Source organism: Hypanus sabinus, chromosome 22, assembly GCF_030144855.1.
Source record: "Hypanus sabinus isolate sHypSab1 chromosome 22, sHypSab1.hap1, whole genome shotgun sequence".
Taxonomy (NCBI): domain Eukaryota; kingdom Metazoa; phylum Chordata; class Chondrichthyes; order Myliobatiformes; family Dasyatidae; genus Hypanus; species Hypanus sabinus.
The window spans coordinates 15,461,457-15,476,074 of record NC_082727.1 but is presented as its reverse complement, the minus strand read 5'-3'; the positions used below and the strand labels follow the sequence as shown (position 1 = coordinate 15,476,074).

Below are 14,618 nucleotides of genomic sequence, written 5' to 3'. Positions count from 1 at the left end.
CTTTTGCCCCTTAACTGTCAACTCATGTCCTCTTGTTTGAATCTCCCCTACTCTCAATGGAAAAAGCCTATCCACGTCAACTCTATCTAACCCCCTCATAATTTTAAATACCTCTATCAAGTCCCCCCTCAAACTTCTATGCTCCAAAGAATAAAGACCTAACTTGTTCAACCTTCTTGTAAGATGGTGACAATAGAAGTTGTTTTATCATTTTGAAGTGATTTAATGTGGTGATCATTTTTCTCCCCCCAGGAAACTGCTACGATACTGCGGCAAAAACCATGGCTTGGAAATGATAAAATGCTTTGAGCTCTTCACTATCCATCTTGGTGTCATTCCTACAGAGTTTATTATTCAGCAGTGCTGTAACCTAGCACACAAGTTATGGGAGCCCTCTCATATCCCCCTGCTCTAGAGCAACACCAACGAAGGATCGTTCGGAAGTCAGGAGAAAGTTTTCTGTTGGCGGACTTGGCCGGCCCTCTGTAAATTTCTTTCAATTTGATTTTCTCAATCCCCTCCCCTCTCTAATCTGTCATCAGATAGCTTGGCTCCAGTTACTGCTGCGCATACAGACCCCATTTTTATGTTGAGGTATTAGAAAGTGGGGGTAGCTGAGGAACAACATGGGTGAGCAGAGTCTGAGTGGATGGGTGTGGATGTTGTGAATGTGCTGAGCACTAATGACACCAGGGCAGTAGGAGTAACCGTTAGTGTTGCCTTGGTACACACTGCGGGCATGACAAACCAAGCCTGCCAAGATAAATGTGTGCACCCAGAAGCCTGCACGTTCGGGAGGTCCGGTCGATTCACCGTGCGATCAGTCAGCCACAGGCACAGTTGCCATGTTCTCACAATTGATCTGCTGTGGTCCAGTGAGTTAGACTGATTGGTTCTTCTCCACATAACCCCAGCTCTGGATTCTGGGCAAGGTGGAGGATGATAGTGAATCCTGGCTCAAAGGAACAGCAAATGCATTGTGGAACTAGCTACCAGACGTCCTCGTGTGTGGGCAGTTGCCCCAGCCTGGTGTTGGCAGGGGCCGATCAAACTGAGTTTGGGTCAGATGAGCTGAATCTGGGTGTCTGATCGGTACATTGTATCTGAGGGATGAAAGACGTAACTACGACTGAAAGAGTGCAGAGAAAATTTACAAGGATGTTATTGGGATATGAGGACCTGAGTTGTAGGGAAAGCTTGTTTAGGTTAGGACTGGAACGCAGAGGAATAAGGGTAGATTTCATAGAGGTGTATAAAATTACGAGGTATAGGTAGTGTAAATGGAACCAGACTCCTACCACTGAGACTGAAATTAGAGATCATTGGATAGGGCAATGGGTGAAATATTTAAGCAAAACCAGAGGGGGAGCTTTTCATTTAAAGGGTGGTGTGAGTGTGTATCAAGCTGCAGTGAAAGTGATGTACCTAGACTCAATTTCAACACTTAAGGGAAGTTTGGATACTTTTATGGATGGAAGGGATGTGGAGGGCTCTGGTCCAGTTTCAGCCCATGGAAGTTCAGCATGGACTAGATGGACCGAAGGGCTTGTTTCTGTGCTGTAGTACTTTATGATTCCAACCCTCTTCTGTCATTGCCCAGTTGAAAAGTATTTCGGGGACTGTTGTGAATATTTCACATCCACAGTGGTTGTGCGGGTTGTCATATGGAGTCGTCTACTCATTAATAATTGTTTTGGTTCTGTGAATTAATAATCAATAAAGCTTTGGACCCAGCACAGGTGCTCGCTCGTGTCCGGGGCTCCTGCTGAGTACCCAAGACTGGTTATCTGTATGAAAAAGAGTATTTTCGTATGTCAAAAGATGGTGATTAAACACAGTGCTCTTCACTTTGATTGCAACTCTTAATGACACTTGGTTCAGATTTTGTGCACAAACTTGATGGAAATTGTAAAATAACAGATTTCTTTAACTAAAACAAACTGATCAGGAGGATGCAGAGGTCCTGGAGCCAGGAAATAAATGAAAAATAACTTTTAAAATGCAGTTTCTAGAAACTTTGGTGTATGCTGGAGAGGTGCTCCATCTCATGTGTTTCAGATTGGGGGAGGGGTAAAATTAGTTTTGAAAAGCACAGTCAGGACTACTGGACGAGTTACCTGTCAGTCTGAGAGTCCCGCTGGATAATCGACTGCGGCTCCAGTGTAATAGTTTCACTGAGAGGCGTGGGGCGGGGATGAAGTCTCTGTGCGTGCGGCCGTGCCGAGCACGTGACGAGGGAACAGCCTGCCGCCCGACGCTTCCTCAGTAAGAGAGAGGTGCGTATTCAGTACTGACCTATTGTGCAGTGTTACAAATATTTCTTTCTGTCAGTGTGCTGCTCCCTCAATACTCTTCCTCTTAATTTATTTTGTTCCTCCTCCTATAGCGTGGGGCTCCCTCAATACTGTCCATCCAATGGTACGATGCTGTCCTTCCGATAGAGAGGTTTTCCCACAATATGGTTATCTGATGCTGATGTGCAATAGACAGTGTGGGGCTCCCTTAACAATTGTTCCTCCAATAGTAGGGCGATCCCTCAATACCAACCACCCAATTGTATGTGCTGCCTCAATAATGCCCTTCCGATAGGGCAGTCTTCCCTCCTCAATACTGTCCCTCTGGTGAGGCTCAATAAACCAACTCTGATCATGCAAAGCTGGCTTAATATTATTCTGCCTATCGTCTGTGGTGAACCTCCACTGCCTCCAGTCGGGCTGTGTTTCCTCAGTTCCGCCCCTCCAGTAGTGCAGTGCTCTCTCAATTCTGTCCTGGGGCTCCCTGAATATAGTCCCTGCTAGTGATGCCTACCCTCTGCATGGCCCCTCCCACAGGGCAGTGTTCCTTCATTTACCCCCCCCCCCAACACTGTAACACTCCTTTAGTGCAGGGTAGTTTGGGGATGGATGAGGAAGGGTGATTGAGTTCATTGAGATGAGCGTGAGTGGAGGATGTATTGGAGAAAGAAAAATGAGGGGGTTGTATGGAAGGGGGAGGTAGTGGGCAGGGAAAGACACACAAAATGTAGATGCTGAAATCAGCATCAATAAGACTACTGGAAATACTCAGAGGTTCAAGCAGTATCTGTGGAGACGAAGGCTTTCTTATTTCAAAATTAAGCTTTATTCACAAAAAGTATATACAGTAGATATAAAAACAGTGTATGACTGTCTTTTCAAACAGACGAGATTCTGCAGATGTTGGGACCTGGGGGAATGGACGGTCTGTCACAGCTTGCTGCTCCACACTAAACCAAAGGACTGGGGATGAACTCTGTGGACTTCAGTCCAGAGTGCTATTTGCTTGCATTTATTGTTTGTGTGATGTGTTTTTCCTCTCAGCATATGGTGTGATCAGCCCTTTATGGGTTCTACAGTATTGGGCTTCTTTATCTGTGGCTCAGATTAGGAGACGTTTCTCTAGGTTGTATAATGTATATGTACTTTGAACACACACAAAATGCTGGAGGAACTCAGGTAGCATCTGTGGAGAGGAATAAATAGTTCCAGCTTAAAAATAGAAAATGATGGATATGCTCGGCAGGTCGGGCAGCATCTGTGGGAAGGAAAACTGTCAATGTTTCACGCTGAAAATCCTTTGTCAGATCTGGGACGGAGACAAAAGCAGCTTGTTAAGCTGCAGGGAAGTTGATGTACGGACTCGATAAAATCTGCAGATGCGGGAAATTCAAGCAACACACACACAATGCTGGTGGAACACAGCAGGCCAGGCAGCATCTATAGGAAGAAGTACAGTGGACGTTTCAGGCCGTTTCGCTGAACACCTACGCTCTGTCCGCCAGAGAAAGCAGGATCTCCCAGTGGCCACACATTTTAATTCCATGTCCCATTCCCATTCTGATATATCTATCCATGGCCTCCTCTACTGTCAAGATGAAGCCACACTCAGGTTAGAGGAACAACATCTTGTATTCCATCTGGGTAGCCTCCAACCTGATGGCATGAACATTGATCTTTCTAACTTCTGTTAATGCCCCCCTCTCCTTCTTACCCCATCCCTTATTTATTATTCCCCTCCCTTTTTTCTATCTCTGCCCCTCTCACAATCACTCTTTGCCTGTTCTCCATCTCCCTCTGGTGCTCCCCTGCCCCTTTCTTTCTCCCTAGGCCTCCTGTCCCATGATCCTTTCCCTTCTCCAGCTCTGTATCCCTTTTGCCAATCAGCTTTCCAGCTCTCAGCTTCATCCCTCCCACTGGAAATGTCTATTTCAGCCTTTCAATATTAGATGTGTTACATATAGTGAAGGTGTTTAGGATCTGAGGGTGAAGCCTCAGTATACAGCAGAAACAATAGGGCTTTTTAAAGAGACTCCTGGATAGATACCTGGAGCTTGGAAAAATAGAGGGCTATGGGTAATCCCAGGTAGTTCCAAGGTAAGGACATGTTCGGCACAGCTTTGTGGGCTGAAGGGCCTGTATTATGTTGTATGTTTTCTATGTTTCTAATACGACAAGTCCCTTTAGAACAGAGATGAGGAGGGATTTCTTTAGCCAGAGTGTGGTGGATCTGTGGAATTCATGGCTGTGGAGGCCAAGTCACTGGGTATATTTAAAGCGTTGGTTGATAGATTCTTGATTAGTAAGGGCATCAAAGTTTATGGGGAGAAAGCAAGTGAATGGAATTGAGAGGGATAATAAATCAGCCATGTTGGAATGGTAGAGCAGACGATGGGCTGAATGGCCTAATTTGCTGCTGTGTCTCATCATTTTTATGCTGCCTGACCTGCTGAGTTCCTTTGGCTTCCTTGTGTGTTGCTCCAGATACACATTTGCAAAGATCGTGTCCTCATAACAAATTTTAATTGGGCAAGGTAACTCAATTGTAGCACATAGGTGGGTCATCAGCTGGAGTTTGTCTGCAAGAGATTTGCCTTTTATAATGTAGGAAAATTGCCCCTCTGGATCTTCAGGTTGTGTAATATTAAAGCAACTTCCAACAACCTTGACCTGCTCCAGTCAACCTGTCCAAAAAAATTAAATGATAAAATGGTAAATTGAAAGAGAAGTGATATAATGGATAGATTAATCCATGACCTGCTATGAAAGCACCAATGCCCTTGAATGGAAACTCCTTCAGACATAGTGGATACAGCCCAGTCCATCATGGGTGAAACAAACCCCACCACTGAGCATATTTACATGGAAAAGCAGCATCCGTCAAGTACAATCCACCACCTTGGCCATGCTCTCTTCTCACTGCTATAACGAGAAAGAACCCCAATCAGGTTTCAGGAACAATTATTACCCCTCAGCCATCAGACTCTTCACTCGCCCCAACACTGACACTGTTCCCACAACCTATGGACTCTGCTTCAAAGACTCTTCACAAATAGGAGAAAATGTGCAGATGCTGGAAATCCAAGCAACACACACAGAATGCTGGAGGAACTCAGCAGGCCAGGCAGCATCGATGGAAAAGAGTACAGTCAACATTTTGGGCCACGACCCTTCATCAAGACTGGGGAAAAAAATACTCAATGTTATGTTTTGATATTTATTGCTTATTTATGAAGAGCATGTCTGTTTCTTTATACTTTATAAGATGATGAGAGGAATTGAATGTGTGGATAGTCAGAGGCCTTTTCCCAGGGCTGGAATGGCTAGCACAAGAGAGTAGTTTTAAGGTGCTTGGGAGTACGTACAAAGAAGGTGTCGGAGGTAAGTTTTTTTACGCAGAGAGTGGTGCTGCCGGTGACGGTGCTGGAGGCGGATACGATAGGGTCTTTTAAGAGACTCTTGGACAGGTCCTTGGAGCTCAGAAAAGTAGAGGGCTATGGGTAACCCTAGGTAATTTGTAAGGTAAGGACATATTCGGCACAGCTTTGTGGGCCGAAGGGCCTGTATTGTGCTGTTGGTGACTTATGTACTTTGATAATGAATTTACTTTCTACTTTTAAGCTTTGAAAGATCAGCAGGAAAATCGCACGCTGCCAGCCAGATTATCATTCTGTAGGAACGGTCAGCCTTCCATACAAACTATTCAAAACCAGTGAGCTCTCAAATAAAAAATATCACTGAACCTGACAGAGGTGACTAAATATTAGCTAATAAATAAATTTGTAAAGTTAGGCAGGAAAAGGAAAAGATGCACCATTTCAGAGCCAGCTTTTTGCGTCCAATCAAGTGAGACACACACAAGAGATTCTGCAAATGCGAGAAAGCCAGAGTGTCTCTCACACAAAATGCTGGAGGAATTCAGCAGGTCAAACAACATCTGTGGGGAGGAATGAACAGTCAATGTTTGGGCTAAGCCCATTAGAAATGAAAAGATTCTTCTACTCATGACTTCCACTGCTATGACTGTGCACATTAATAAACCACAGCTCTACACACGAGTGAAACTGGCCGGTAGAATTTCTAAACGAAAATGTGCCTCAGTAATTTGCTCTTCCCCCCACACTTTTCCTCAGTTTTGTTGTTGCTTCTTTACTAAGGGGTGACATGATAGCATAGTAGTTAGTGTAATGCTACTGCTGTCTGTAAGGAATTGGTCCCCACTCCCCGTCACACTACGTGAGTTTCCGCCCGGTGCTCAGCCACTTTCCAAAGCCAACAAAGCAAACAATGGGCTGGAGTTACTTGGCACCGGCAGCATTGGCAAGACTTGGAATCCAGCACATCCTCGGACTCTGTTGGTCATTGACCTAAAAAAAGACAATCTAGATCTGTTGGAATGAGAATTGACAAGAAGGCAAGTGTGTTAAAATGGGAAACTGTAAATATCCTTGACATCGGGACAGCACTTGAATTAGTGTGGAAATATTGAGTAGGTAAATAATCCATTCCTAGTTGAATGGATGTATCTAGTTATGCCATTATGGAGCCCTTTGCTTTAAGGAATGTTTAAGACCTGGCTTTTATCAAAACTGGTAGCTAGAGTTGACAGACTAGTTGCAATGAGTTAGATGAAATTTTATTTATCATTCAACCACACACAAGAATGCAGCCAAGCCAAACCAAACTGCATTCTTTTGGAGCCAAGGTGCAAAGCAGTCACTCACAGCACAAGGTGTATGCAGCAAAATACAAGACAGTAATATAACATAAAAATAATAATATAGCCCAAGTGACTAAGCAACTGATACATGAGAATAACCTGGACTGCCTGTAGCTGTACATTCACATTTATGGCCCTCAATAAAAAAAATCATCTGATTCACCCAACACTCTTAATCCTCTTTATTGACACCATGCTTATCTGTGCAGAAGGTCACATTCCTTGCATTAGCTAGCAGAATACATTTCTTCACCTCCGTTTGCAGCCATGAGTTTTAAATTAACTACATATTTCTTCTGCACAATCCAAACCATACACATTAAATTCATAACACATGGTCTCTTGCAAATGTCAGTTTTAATTAAAGTTGCTGGTTCATTTCCTAGTTGCTGTTTAATCATACTCCCTTTACTTTCAGTGCTGTTGGCCCTAAGGTACTGTATAACAGCAGCCTCACTGTTGATCAATTCAGGTTATGTAGCTGTTTTCTCCTTAAATCTGAGTTATAATCTGAAAATAAGTGCAAAAAGAGCACATCTATGGTTGCTCCCAAGCCCAGCTGCAAAAGGAGAAGAGTTGGGTGTGGGGGAGAGCAACCCCATTTCATAAAACCCAGAGCTATGGAAACGTTAACAGAAGATCTGAAGACCTCATCCTTGAGAGAGGAAGGATCGTCACCTAGAAGACACAAAACAGGTTCTACCTGGAGACAGTTTGAAAGATTGGCCTAGGGCAGCGGGATTCAGTGAGCTGTTTTCAGCAGACTATGCCCCAGTAGGGGTGATGGGTTTAAGAAGGAGAACACGCCTATTGCGATTTCTCTTCAGTTGATGTTTTGATACAATTCTGAGATGTTGATTTTGTGATGTTAAATACATTTTCAATTCTTTCCCCAACAAGCAAATCTAAGACTGCAGACGCTGGAACTCTGAAATAAAAACAGTGAACTCCGGAGGTGCTCAGTCAATCAGAAAATGTCTGCGGAGAGAAAAAAAAACCTATCGCTTCAGTTCAATGAATTTGAGTTAAGATACTGACTTGAATTTATAACCAGTGTAAATAGAGAGGAGAGGGGTTCACTCTTGCTCTCTCCCGCACTCACTTCTCTTGATCTACTGCACTCTCTCTATGTGTTTATCTTCTGCACTCTCTTCTCACTACCCCACACTCTCCCCCTCTGTCCTCCGTGGCTTTCTCCCTCACTCTCCAGAAGCTGTCTGACCTGTTTCCAGAATTTGAAGATGCCTTCCTACCAGCTGATCCCACCTGTGAGGTCATTGACCACATTTCCTTTCACTAAAGAGGCCAAGAAGAGCTTCTCCTTGTTCACGTTGTGCACAGCCTGGGAATTCATTGCATCCATTCCGATGGCTTCATAGTAGTGCAAGGGAAGATTGGGGTGGTGCATATCATAGCCAAATCCAGCGAGGTTAACCTCATCACATAGAAGCAAAGCAGTCATGACAGATGTCATTCCCAGCGTTGGAATCGCCTGAGCAAAAAAAAGAGGAAGTCAAGAAAATTACACAGCAATTGTAGCTATCACAACTCTGCAGATTCTCCAGGATCAGCCATGAAATGTTACGTGAAAAGCTAAGAAAATCTGCAGATGCAACACACGCAAAATGCTGGAGCACGTCAGGCGCCATCTATGGCAAAGGGACAGCAGTTGACCCGTCGGCAGGACCGGAAAGGAAGTGAACGGAAGCCAGAATAAGAAGCTGGGGAGGGGTAAGAGTACAAGCTGGCAGGTGAGGGGAAAAGTTTGTGGGGGGCGGGGGAAGGTGGTAGGTGACAGAAGAGATAAAGGGCTGAAGAAGGAGGAGGAATCTGATAGAGAGGACGGTGGGCCGGAAGGAGATGGTGGGCAGGTGAGGGGAAAAAGAAGAGGTGAGAAGGAAATCAGAATGGGGAATAAATCGAGAAGGAAGGGGGAAGTTTGAGAAATCAATATTCCTGCCACCAGGTTGGAGGCTATGCAGATGGAATACAAGGTGTTGCTCCTCCAACCTAAGTGTGACCTCACTGTTGTAGTGGAGGAGGCTACGGACCCACATGTCGGAATTGAAGTGAGTGGCCAGCGAGAAATCCTGCCTTTTGTGGCGGCTGAGCAAAAGTGCCTGACAAAGTATGCTCCTCTCCCCGGCTACATTGGAACATGACCATGCATATCAATGAGAAGAGTTATCATTCAATACAACTCCTCTGTAACTTGAGGAAATGTCATCGACATTGACTGGGAAGGATGGCTGGACTAATTAAAAAGCAGGGCAGTGGAACTAATTGAATAATTCAATTATAAAGAGGTCAACACAAGTCAGTGACTACATAGAACAGTGCAGCACAGTACAAGCAGCTCAGCCCACAATATTGTGCGGAGTATTACAACTTCAATCTAAACTTCCCCATGTGCCTATCTAGAGTCTCTTAAATGCCTCTAATGCATATGCCTCTTCCACCACCCCTGGCAGGGTGTTCCACTCACCTACTTCTCTGTTGGAAAAAACTTGGCCACTGACATCTCATCCCCATTATCCTTTCCTCCAAACACCTTAAAGTCGTGCCCTTTGTATTAGCCATTTTCAGAAAGTCTCCGGCTGTCCACTTGATCTATGCCACTTGTACACCACTATCCAGTCACCTCTCATCCTCCTTTGCTCCAGAGGGGAAAGCACTTGCTTGCTCGGCCTTTCTCACAAGACATGCCCTCTGGTTCAGGCAGCATCCTGATAAATCTGGTGGCCCATTCTCAATGGGCCAAATGGCCAGTTTCTGCTCCAATGTCCATTGGTCTAAATCTTCTCTGCACCCCTCTCTAAAGGCTCTACATGCCTTTTGTAATGAGGCAACCAGAACTGAGCATTTACAGTTATTTTATGTGTGTGTGTATGTACTGTTTGGGCAAGTACTCCAAGTAGCAACCCCTCTCCACAGTGGCTAAATAAATGGGCTGCTCTTCCTGAGGCTTAACTCCGCCATGGACAATCCCAAGCCTGGCTGCAAAAGGTCAAGGGCAAGGCATGGGGCTAGCAACCCCATCACTTAACCCAGAGTTACAGAAACACCAACTGAAACTCCAAAGACCTCATCCCTGGGAGAGGACTGATCTTCACCTGGAAGACACATGAAGTCATGTGATGAAAGCAGATGCCACAGGGGCTGATCAACTTTGAACCCAGGACAGAGGACTTTGAGCTGCTGTCAGCAGACAATGCCCCAATAGGGGTGATGGGCTTTAAGAAAATGATTATCTTGAGGCTTGCACTAACAACATTGCCTAACTCCATGATGTGGTACAGCACGATAGTGCTGGTGAGACATGGTGACACGTTGCAGGTTGCTTACAAAACTTGTAATTATACTTTTGAATTAGTCTCACTGCGTGTCAGGACACTGGAGCAGTGATCCAATCACAGATCTCGTACTGTGCACACAGGGATATTAATTAAGTAACAAATCCCAAAGTGCAAACAAAGTCGGCATCAAAGTTCAGGCAGAGTATAGATATGGATGCTGGAAAGGCTCAGGAAAATGCGCTGGCACAATCTGGCAACAAGCAGGTGAAAACTGGACTGAAATACACTGAGCAATAAACAGAGAGGCAGATGATAGGAGGAGCACTATGAGACACAGGAGGCAGCAATACAGGTAACAGTGAGAAACGGATGAGAGATGGAGTACTCGGTGATACAGGGGCCGGAGTAGAGCAGGGGCGGAGACAGGAGCACATGGCAATACAAAACCACAGACTGACAGCTAGGGGGAAACACACACAAAGACAGTTCAACTGGAGGAACTGACACTGTGATCTGCAATCTGTAATTTTTTTTTAAGCAGTGTACTTTTGAACCATCTTAATGAACTAGCAATTTCACAACCTTTTGAATAACTCAGCAGACTTAACTCTCAAGAATGCAGGTACAGCACCTTTAAATAGACAAAGGAAAATTGTCATGGCTGAAAGAGAGGGAGGAGGGGAGACTCTGAGCCAGACTAAAATGAAGGAGTATTAAACTTCCTGTAGCCCGCATCTTGTTAGCAGATGTACAGTCGCTGGAGAGCGAGACTGAGGACCTAAGGGCAAGATTGCTGCATCGGAGGGAAAAGAGGAATTGCTGTGTTCTGTATTTCACAGAGACGTGGCTCGCTCTAGACATGACAGACATGCCAGTCAAACCCAAGGACTTCTCAATACACAGGATGGACTGGACTGCAGATTCAGAGAAGGCTAAAGGTGGGGCATCTGTGTTTCATGACAAGCTCCTTGTGGTACTCAGACGCTGCGGTATTGACGCACTCTTGTTCCCCGATTAAGTGCTGGCCACTTTACTGACCAAGAGAATTCTCCTCTGTAATCCTGACCACAGCTTACATACCACCAAAGCTCATGTTACACCGGCAATCAAGGTACTGAGTGCCACTATCAGCAAACAAGAAACAGCCTACTCTAACACTTTTCAAATCATTGTCGGGGTCTCCAGTCAGGGCCATATGAAGAAACACCTGCCCAGTTATCTTCAACATATGACCTGCAGCACCAGGGGTCCCAACACACTTGACCACAACTATACTATAATTAGGAATGGCAGCCTGATTCCCTGCCTAGACTGTACTTTGGAAAATCTGACCAGCTGGTTGTCTTCCTCCTGCCTGCACACAGACAGGGGCTAAAAGATAAAGGCTCCAGAAGTACAGACAGTGAAGAGGCGGTCACAGAAGGCAGAGGAGCAACTATGGGGATTGCTCTGAGTTGGTGGTCTGGGCCGTGTTCAAAGACTCGGAGGACCTGAATGACTTGACGGTGCCACAGACTTTATAGAAACAGTCGGGCACAAGTGTACCTCCACAAAATCATTCAGATATTTCCCCACTCAGAAGTCCCGCATCTACCTTGAGATCACACAAGCTGCTGAGGGCTAGATCAATGGCATTCAGGACTAGCAACCAAGTAAAGTACAGGTACAGGTACAGTCTCCGGAAAATCATCTCACAGGTGGTGCCAACTGCAAGCCAAACTGAATCACTGAAGGGTGCCCGACAGCTGTGGCAGGTCACCTCCTGCAAAGTGAAACCAAGCCACGTAGGTGACAACGAGGTTTCGCTCCCAGATGAGCTCAATGCCCTCTCTGCTCACTTCCACCACGAAAGCATGGACGCCCACAGCCCGATGACCCTGTGGTTCCCGTCTCTGAGGCCAGCGTGAGGGCATCTTCAAGAGGGTGAACCCACGGAAAGCACTCAGTCCAGACGGGGCACCTGGCCAAGTACGAAAGACCGATGATGATAAAGAGGCTGGAATGTTCACCTCTCACTGAGGGACCCATCTGCTTCAGGCAGGCTTCAATTATGCCAGTGCTTAAGAAGGACATGGAAACCTGCCTCAATAACTATCAGCCAGTGATAGTTACATCTACTGCGATGAAGTGCTTTAAGAAGCTGAAATATATTGATTCCTGCCCGAGAAGTGACTTGGATCTGCTCCAGTTTGCCTACCATCACAACAGATCAACAACAGATGCCACTTAATTGGTTCTTCATTCAGCCCTGGAGCATCTGGACGGTGAAGATGTATAGATCTGGATGTTCTTCATTCACTACAATTCAGTATTCAATGCCATCAGCCGCTCAAAACTAATCAATAAGTTTCAAGACCTAGGCCACAATACCGCCTTGTGCAACTGGATCCTCAGTTGCAGACCCCAGTCAGTTTGGATGGGCAAATTCTTCTCCACAATCAGCACACGTGCACCACAAGGCTGTCGGACTAATCTCTGCTCTACTCACTTCCCTGATGACACCACTGTTGTTGGCCAAATCGAAGGAGGTGATGAACCAGCATATTGGCTGAGTGGTGCCAGAACAATACCCCCTCGGTCAAAGTCAGCAAGACCAAGGAGCTGATTGGTGACTTCAGGAGTAGGAAACCAGAGGTCCTCATTGGAGGAATTAGATGTGGAGAGGTTCAGCAATTTTAAATTCCTCAGTGTTACCATTTCAGCGGATCAATCCTGGGTCCAGCAGGTAAGTGCCATTACCATAATACCACAAGACAAAGGAGCAGGAGTGGGCCATTCAGCCCGTCGAGTCTGCTCCACCATTCCGTCATGGTTGATTTTTTATTCCTCTCACCCCCATTTTCTTGCCTTCTCCCTGCAACCTTTGACGCCCTGAGTATTCAAGAACCCATCGACATCTGCCTCAAATATACCCAATGACTTGGCCTGCACAGCCACACATGGTAATGAATGCCACAGATTTGCCGCCTTCTGCTTAAAGAACTGTTTGCTCACCTTTGTTCTAAATGGCTGTCCCTCATTTCCAAGGCTGTGCACTCTGGTCCTAGATGTTTTGTACCTCCAGAAACTAATCGAAAGGAAAAGCACAGGAGCCGGGATGAACTTGCCTAATTAGCTTTCCTTATGACATGGTGGTGTAATGTCGTATGCCATTCCCAATCAGCACTTCCTACATATAACCCATAATGAATTATATAAACAGGCAAAGAATGCTTAATCAAATAATATATTTACAATATTACACACATGTTACTGAAATACTAAATACACTACATTTCTCCTTGCTTAGCTATAAACTCCAGCTCAATATAGAGTGCATCTCAATTCAAATTTGTAATGTATTGCTTTCTAGTCACATTTTGGCCTAAAGATTTAATCTCTGTGGAGGATTTCTTATTCTTGTGGGAGAATGTCACAGGGTGGGTCACCCTGCTTGGCAGGTGAGACTTGTGACTGTGAAACCATCTCAGGTTCTGGGGCTCCTCCGTGGTGGTTGTAGGAGCTGACCCAGGCACTGCAAAAGTGGTTCTTACAGCTCTGGACATCTTTCTTCTTTAACAATTGACTCTGCTCTTCTCAATGTGGCGTCTCCCAATGCTATCTGACACAATCTTAACTGTGTTTCACTTCCCAAGTATCACTTAATCTTCCCAAGTATCCACTTTTGATCACCTTGGTTGTATCTCACCAGGACTGTTTGTCCAGGAGTGAACCCAAACCTCCTCGTGTGAGGAGCCCTCAGTTTGCCTCAGCTCTTGGTCCTGCATACTCCTGAAAGGAGGTTTGAGGAGATCCAAGTGTGGGTGCAAGCGACGACGCAGGAACAGCATAGCTGGTGAATTGTTGGTTGTGGAGTGTGCCGCAATGCGATAAGCAAGGAGGAAATTGATGAGCTTCTGATTCAGTGTTAGAGTGTCCCGCTGACAGTGCTCACACTTTGAATGAACCTTTCCACCAAGCCAGTTGTAGTCAGGTGGTACGGTGCAGATGTAATATGCCTCATTCCATTCTTTTTCAGGAATGACTGAAATTATTTCGTAACAAACTGTGATCCATAGAAACAGAAAATAGGTGCAGGAGTAGGCCATTCAGCCCTTCGAGCCTGATCATCCAACTCAGAACCCTGTACCTGCTTTCTCTCCATACCCCCTGATCCCTTTAGCCACAAGGGCCATATCTAACTTCCTCTTAAATATAGCCAATGAACCAGCCTCAACTGTTTCCTGTGGCAGAGAATTCCACAGATTCACCACTCTCTGTGTGAAGAAGTTTTTCCTCATCTCAGTCCTAAAAGGCTTCCCCTTTAGC

The 14,618-nt window shown here is 45.4% G+C and overlaps 2 protein-coding genes across 6 annotated transcripts in view; one reads left to right on the top strand and one right to left on the bottom strand.

The window, feature by feature from the left end:
* Positions 1 to 1,866, top strand: part of hps1 (HPS1 biogenesis of lysosomal organelles complex 3 subunit 1) — a 58,348-nt gene extending 56,482 nt beyond the window's left edge. The window contains exon 17 of the mRNA XM_059947105.1: positions 253 to 1,866. Within this exon, the coding sequence (XP_059803088.1) occupies positions 253 to 415 (163 nt within the window). The 3' untranslated portion in view covers positions 416 to 1,866. The remainder of the gene's footprint in view (positions 1 to 252) is intronic.
* A 5,047-nt stretch (positions 1,867 to 6,913) lies between these two features.
* LOC132379354 (lactosylceramide alpha-2,3-sialyltransferase-like) overlaps positions 6,914 to 14,618 on the bottom strand; it is a 32,895-nt gene continuing 25,190 nt past the window's right edge. For 4 of the 5 annotated variants that reach the window (XM_059947099.1, XM_059947101.1, XM_059947102.1 and 1 more), the window contains one exon: positions 6,914 to 8,506. In XM_059947099.1, coding sequence (XP_059803082.1) covers positions 8,264 to 8,506 — 243 coding nt within the window. In that variant the 3' untranslated portion in view covers positions 6,914 to 8,263. The other variant, XM_059947104.1, reaches the window with a different exon arrangement.